This window comes from Felis catus, chromosome F1 (assembly GCF_018350175.1).
Source record: "Felis catus isolate Fca126 chromosome F1, F.catus_Fca126_mat1.0, whole genome shotgun sequence".
NCBI classification, from domain to species: Eukaryota; Metazoa; Chordata; class Mammalia; order Carnivora; family Felidae; genus Felis; species Felis catus.
In genome coordinates, this window is record NC_058384.1 from 983,087 (window position 1) to 990,785 (window position 7,699).

The 7,699-nt window shown below is 47.1% G+C and overlaps 1 protein-coding gene across 2 annotated transcripts in view; it reads right to left on the reverse strand.

The window, feature by feature from the left end:
* Nucleotides 1–7,583, reverse strand: part of WDR26 (WD repeat domain 26) — a 36,762-nt gene extending 29,179 nt beyond the window's left edge. Inside the window, exons 1-3 of one of the 2 annotated variants that reach the window (XM_023247993.2) lie at nt 6,830–7,583; nt 5,131–5,230; nt 4,925–5,029 (exon numbers count right to left, since the gene is read on the reverse strand). In XM_023247993.2, coding sequence (XP_023103761.2) covers nt 4,925–5,029; nt 5,131–5,230; nt 6,830–7,227 — 603 coding nt within the window. In that variant the 5' untranslated portion in view covers nt 7,228–7,583. The remainder of the gene's footprint in view (nt 1–4,924; nt 5,030–5,130; nt 5,231–6,829) is intronic. The other variant, XM_023247992.2, reaches the window with a different exon arrangement.
* Nucleotides 7,584–7,699: the final 116 nt, after the last annotated feature.

Genomic DNA, 7,699 nt, shown 5'->3' on the forward strand with positions numbered 1-7,699 from the left:
ATATACTGCCATCCAAAAATGGTGTGGTGAAATTATTTCTTCACAGAGTTAAGGGTACCATGAGCCTCCCTCCCTACATTAAAAAAAAAATTTTTTTTTAACGTTTATTTATTTTTTTGAGACACAAAGCAGGGGAGGGGCAGAAAGAGAGGGAGACACAGAATCCAAGCAGGCTCCAGGCTCCAAGCTGTCAGCACAGAGCCCGACACGGGGCTCCAACCCACGAACCGTGAGATCATGACCTGAGCCGAAGTCGGACGCTTCACCGACTGACCCATAGGCGCCCCTACACGGTTTTCTACTAGGCAGTATTCAGAAAAAAGGCATACGTACAAGCTTAGAAAAATGGTTTCTAGCAAAAGTAAACGAAACAAACCCTGTCACTTAGGCCTACATTTAGACACATTGTTTACAAGACATACTGCATATATTTGGTGATCATCTAAAACTTCAACCTGTAACTGAAGAACGATGAAAAAAATTTCAAACTGTAACATGAGCTCCTACAACTCTAGAATTTACCCTTACCCAATTTTACACTTAAAAGTCAGACTGCCTAGTGAATGCTTCAGAGACAGACCAGGACCAAGATGCCCTGCAAAGCGTGTTGTTCATGGAGCCAAAAGCTAACCTCTGTGTGTCAAATAAAAAAATACTTTGAAGTCCATCAGGTGACAAAAACCAAAAAAACAACTTAAAAACAAAAGAATTTTATATTTGAAGTTATCCTGGATATTCTCACCATTTTATCTTCTGGAAAGAAAAAAAAAAAAACCTCTATGAAATGTAGATTTCCATTTATCGATCTGCTGTTACAAGTTTCATTTCACGTAGTGTTTCTAATTAAACTTGAGAATCCTGTTTAGCGGCAAAATTTTTCATTTAAATGCCACATGGAACTGGCCAATAGTATGTGTACTTGATTTCTTCAATAAATTTTCTCAGCAGTTGGAAACTTGGAGAAAATTACTTTTTAGCACTCAGGGCGAATCTTTATTTTCTGGGTATCCATCATTAGGTTCCAGGCACACCCCCGCTCAGTGTAGGTAGGGACAGTGCCCCAAGTGGGGTTTCCCCTTTATCTTGCCACCAAGAGCCTGCGATACGATGTTACTCTCTTCCTAAGGGGCAGAGGCAGCACAGGACACAGGCAGAGGACGTGGTGGGAGAAGCCGGTGTGAACACGCATTCCCTGTACATACGGGGCACGCCAGACAGGCAGTGCACAGACTACCCGAGGAGGCCTTCTATCCGGATTGAGACAAAGAATACCCTCGCAGGGGCACCAAACCCTGGTGGCGGGCATGGCGAGTGACACACCGCTGGCCAAGCACAGCGAGCGATTTGGTTGGAAGAGAAAATATTTATTCTCCTAAAAATCAGTTCGATTTCTATTTGACATGTATGAGAAGGATGAAGAGTACAACTGTAATTTACTTCCCAAAAAACTTCCCAGTTTTACTTCCCAAAACTGTAAACACAAGTTCAAGAAAATTAACATCGTTCATAAATGATGTTAATTATTTACCAAAAAAGTTCTAAAAAATTCGGCAAAAGTAAAGTTTGCTGAGCTGGAGACAGAGCGTTATTAACTTTTTTTTGCTTTAAGAGCACAAGCTTCTCAAATGAAGAAAGAAAGAGGCTAAGAAAACAGGCTCCCCTTCCTGTCTTCTCCCAGCTCCTAGGGGGACCTCTGTGAGAGATTATTTCTGTCCTCTGATCGTCTCTCAGAGCCCTTCCCCCAGGGAGTCTCTGTCCCTTCTACCATCTAACGCAAGAAATGGATAAGGGACAGCTCCACGTGGTAAACCCTGTCCCCCACCACCCCACCCCACCGGCCCACCCAGTATCGGGGCTGCTTCACTCTTTCCTCCCACCATTCAACGGGAAGGAAAACCCCGAAGTTGCACAGGAAGTCTGGTTATCCCGGGCAGCCTCCTAGCTAACTCAGGAGTGCCTCTCACTAACTCTGGAATAAGGTTATAACCAAGTCGTAGCAATTAAACCATGACTCAGAGGAAAGGGGAAATGAATTCTATTTAAACCATGGCTTTCAAAACCCCTCCCTATTTAACTTCAAAATACACTAGTTAATCTCTGTCCCTCCAATTGCATTTGAACACTTTTCTTAAGCACATTTCTATACACTAAAAAATACATAAAACTTTTAGGGGCGCCTGGGTGGCTCGGTCGGTTGAGTGTCCGACTTCGGCTCAGGTCATGATCTCGCGGTCCGTGAGTTCGAGCCCTGCGTCGGGCTCTGTGCTGACAGCTCAGAGCCTGGAGCCTGTTTCAGATTCTGTGTCTCCCTCTCTCTGTGACCCTCCCCCGTTCATGCTCTGTCTCTGTCTCAAAAATAAATAAAAACGTTTAAAAACAAAAATTAAAAAAAAAAAAATACATAAAACTTTTAGACCGCGTTTCCTATTCTACTGGCCTCTACTACCAACCCAAACTCCCCAAACGTGTCAAACCATATTTGAACCCAAAATGAAAAATGTTGATTCACGAGCTCACTTTCCAGAAAGTCCAGAGCAAATTCTGCTATTTCTGGTATCATCTGACTGGAAAGCATTTAAAAATATGGTATTGGGGGGGGGGGGGGCAGGTGGGCAGGGAGTAGATTGGGTGAATAAAAGTATTTGAGTTTAAAAAATAAAATATAGGGGCGCCTGGGTGGCTCAGTTGGGTTAAGCGCTGGACTCTTGATTTTGGCTCAGGTCATGATCTCATGGTTTTGTGGGTTTGAGCCCCAAGTCGGGCTCTGCACAGAGCCTGCTTGGGATTCTCTCTCCCCCTCCCACATGATCTTTCTCTCTCTCTCTCTCTCTCTCTCTCTCTCTCTCTCTCTCGCAAAATAAATAAACTTGAAAGAAAAGTTTAAAAAGTAAAATACAATTTTAGCCTAGACTAAGTCATCAAACGTGTCTGGGCATACAGTAAGAATAATGACGCTAAAAGAAAGCTCCATGTTGTGTTCCATGGCATTATTACAACTACGCTTGGATTAGATGATCTTTCTGGAGATCGAGTGGGGAGAGGAGCAAATCTGAACACAGACTCGAAGGGTGATAAAATGCTGAACTGGATCTTAAACCTGGAACCTTTCTCTTCGTATAAATACCTAAAAAGTTTGATGGCGTGAGGCTCAGCCAGAGATTTAAGCTTCATCTTTTATTAGATCCTAGAACGTTCTACAGACTGAACAGGCTGTAAAAAGAAAGGATTCCTCCTCATTATCTACAACTACCTTTCCTGAGTTTACATGTTGCTTCTAATGAAGATTTCAAATGAGACAGTCATACCCTAAATCCAAGACACAAGCCCCACATTTCTATAAGAAAAAAATAGGAAGTGAGCCTATTAAAATTTCACTACTAAATTACAAATGTAATTTGAAGCAAAGCTTACAAAAGGCAAACAATCTCCCCAAAACTCACACACTTATATTTTTTGTCTTTATTTCAGGGTTATCTTCCATTCTGCCAGAGCTAATCGCTTATGAGAAACTGCTCCATTAAAATATACTTGGTTGTTTTGTTTGTTTGTTTGTTTGTTTTGATAAAACCCAAACATAATGACTGGGGAAAACTTAGAACTGCTGGAAAATTTATAACCCTCTTAAATATAGATGTTTAACTTCTGTTTTCATTTTTAATATTTGACAGGGAACTGATTATTTCACGAGTTATTTTATTATCAGTCATCTGATTCAAAAGTAAAAATTTTAATATTTAAGTATTTACTGAAAGCAAAACCATGTATACTAGATCATCAATTTAAACTAATCCACATTTGTTCATACTTTGTGCCTTTAATTCGCCTTAAGTCTATTCCCTAGGATTATATATTATCGTATAAAATCATATCATGAATTTGAAAACTCTTTTGTAATTAAGATTCACACACACACGCCAAAAACAAAAATAAGAGACCCTGTTAGGTTTACAGACAAAAGCAGAAAGATTAATGTTTGGCCTAATTAAAAAAAACAACAACAAAAAAAACAACAACCAAAGGTAACAGTAGTCACTTACTAATATTTAACAAACAGCTGGTTTCCCTACTTCACTTCCTATTGGTGCTCCTTCCCTCCCCCACCAGACAGGAAACTGCTTTTGACAACAAATGAATCAGCTAGAAGTTAAAAGGCCAGGAGCCTGCAGCTGATTCTCCATGGCTTCCAATCACAGGCACTCAGAACATCTTATCCCCTCCTCTCCCTCACCGACATCTACAGAAGAATTAAGGCCCTCTCAGTATAAAAGATTCCTGAAGACTGAGCAGAGAGGCTAACCAGTCTAACTACTAAGTTGACCTTGTCAGGGAAAGAAGGCCTGTGAGCCGAGCTCCGTGGTCATACCTGCTCACAAACCCCCTACCAGACCAATATACACTGACCAACTCAGACACTGTCAGTTCACACGACTGCAAGAATGGAAAATGGTGAGCACACCGAAGGAGTTGGCTTGAATGGACTGTTATTCCCAAAGATTAAAGAAAAAAAAGACAATGTACCAGCTACTTAGGATAGATCTCCTTTGCATCCTTAGGATACATCCCCTTTGCTGGTACGTTCAGTATAGATAATAGAAAAGTAGAACTTGTGTTTGATTCCACATAAAACTGTTCTTAATGGCACCGAGAGCACAAACACCTCTCGATCAATTCTGTAGAAGCTTAATTTATAAACTAGGTTCAAACGACACATCTATTAAACATGACTTTAAAGACATTTAACACGATTTTCAAGACATAAAACTCAAAACTTTAAATCATTAACACTCATCGCAGTTTACAAACTTAACTATGCAAAATTTAACAATTTTTAGGCTTTATCTTTCATAGGTAACAGAAGCCTACAATTATCAATAACCTACTAAAATAAGCATGAATGTGAAACTAAGAACAAAAGTGTATTTACCACAATTATTCCCAACAACGTTTGAGAGATTTCAAGTGCGCCTCTTACCACAATAGCATGAGGAGAATGCACTAAGGGCTTTAGTTCATTCAGGTCACTTTCTGCCTGCAAAAATTGGTATAAAAGAAAAACAGAAATGTCACCGGATGCACATTCAAATATATAATTTTAGCAGCAGTCACACAGCTCTATATGCCCTACTTTACCTTATCCCAGTCTCCTTCCATGACATGATTTCGGAATTTGGTGGCAGAAGGATGTTCTAAACGACATCCTGACTCTTGCATGAGGAGATCAACAGTCTGGCTGCAGGAGAGATACAGTGTAAACAGACCTGGCCAACTTTAGGGTTTACCCTTCTAAATACACTAACGTCCATAACAACAGTTGCGGAAGTTTTCAAGCTAAGTTCACGATGAAGAGAGAGAAAGAAAGAAAGAGTTTTCAATGTGCTTGGCTCACCAAACTTGCGTTTTTAAACTGCCACCTTCCTGTGCTTATGTCAAGTTAAAGGCCTTCTTGGAACCAGAATTAGAGTTAAGTTCTTCTGATTTTTACCACGTAATTCCTCAGCAGTTTAGCAAAGTATGAAATCTCCAAAGACGTGCCGTAACAGACGGGTCAAATAAACGAAGACCCAGGAGGGACAGACTAACCACCTTACAACGTTTTAGAAGACAGAAAACTGCCAGCTCCAGATAAGGTGATCGGGACGACCTGGGTTAGGGAAGGAAGGGCCTTACATCCACATATTATGTTCGCACGGAAATTCTACTAGGTCGCTCTTTAAAATTAAAAGAAATCCAGCATCAAAAATCACTCTCTTTCTCGCTCTACTAAAAATAGCAAATTTACTATGGTGTAGGTTCCAAACAGTCACGAGTTATTTCCTCCTGCTGCTGTCAGCTTGCTTCTGGTCTCAGTAATATGCTCTGTTCACATTTACAAAATCTGTTTTCATACTAATCCTTTTCCTCAGGGAACAAAGTGAAACCTTTCGAAGACGTGTTTGTCTTTGTGAGCTGAAAAGACCGATCAAGTGTAGTTTCTTTCATCAGATAGTTCGATACCTGAGACTCTCTCCTTTACATGTTTGTGTTTATGATTCGATGCTTTCTTGCTCAGCTCCGTGCGTTTTGCCAGAGAATCAGAACACTGAAGTCACTTCTAGAAAGTGCCCCCCCACCCCCCAACAAATCTATGAATCCAGAACCACAGCTGGGCTGGCCCAGAGCTCACGGGGGCCCCTGCTTCCAAGCGGAGCTGGCCGGCCGTCCACGGCACCCCCACCCACCCCACCTTCCACCCGGGCAGGGTTTCTTTGTGCGCACGGCCCGGTGGGTTGTGGCCCAGGTCGCTGTCCACCTTCACTCAGCTTTAGGCACTGCAAGGCCACCCGCATCGAATCTGCACATCAGCTGTCCCTTTTGCACAGGCAATGGCTTTCTGGGCCCAAAACCGGGGCCTGGGGCAGTTGGTGGCAGGCCTCCTGCTCGTACACAAGGGCCTTCGAATGACAACAGGGTTCCACTCGTCCACTCCCACCAGGCTTCCTGCGCGGCCTCCCTCCCAAGCGTCCCGGCCCCTCCGCCACGGCGAACACTTGTAGGTGACTGTCCTCTCGGGCTGGTGCTCTGCCCGGGGGTGTCCGTCAGGGCGGGGGGGGGGACCGGGGGGCTGTCCCACAAAGACGCCTCTCACATACACTCGAAAAACAAACCCTCCGAGGTCCATTATTTCCGTCCGCCCCTCCCCCCGCACCCGGACACACTCCCGCATCTGTCTGGACCGACAGACGAGTCCCCGGCCCCCCTCCCGTTCGCGCAGCCCCCCTGCCCTTCCCTCCCCCCACGCCCCCCCCCCCCACCGGCCCGTCCGCACCGGCCGCCCGGAGAGGACACTTACTTGAGCCCCAGGCCGTTCAGGTGCTGTCCTATTAGCCGAATGACATCCTCGTCCGACTGCGAGAGCCGCTTCTTCTTCTTGAGGCTGCTGCCCAGCTCCGGGGTGGCCGAGGACGCGGCGGCGGCCGAGGCGGCGGCGGTGGCGGCGGCCGCCCCGCCGGGGACCCCGTTATTGACGTTGAGGCTGTTGCTATTGTTGCTGGCGGCGGAGGGGGCGGAAGGCAGCAGCCCGTTGGCGTGGGCCAGGTCCCCCGCGGACGACGACGACGACGGGGACGACTCCCCGTTCTGGGCCGACAGGCAGGCCAGCTCCTGGGTCTGTCCCTGGCCCCCGCCGCCCCCTCCGCCGCCGCCGCCGCCGCCGCCGCCTCCTCCTCCTCCTGCCCCGTTGGCCTGCATGATGCCGCCGCTGACCAGGCTGTGGCCGCTACTTCGGTGGGGGGCGGCGGCGGGGGCCGCGGCCGGGGGCAGGCCCACCACCACCACCACGGAGGAGGAGGAGGAGGAGGACGACGACGACGACGAGGACGAGGACGAGGACGACGAGGACGGAGGGGAGAGGCCTGCTCTGCCTGCCGAAGCCCCGGGCTCTCCTGCTCCCTCCGCCGCCGAGGCTCGGGGTTTCTTCCGCGGGGGCGGGGAGGCTCCGCCGGCGTCCGAGTCGGAGGAGGAGGAAGCGGAGGCCAGAGTTTCCTCGCCGAGAGAGGCCGTGGTGGGAAGCCGGCGGGGCGAGGCGGGGGCCGGGGGAGGGTCGGGGCGAGGGGGCCGGGGGCGGGGAGGGGGGGGTCGGGGCCGGGGCGGGAGGAGGGGCGGGAGGAGGGAGAGGAGGAGGAGGAGGAGGGGGAGCAGGAGGGTCCGGGCCTTCCCCCCC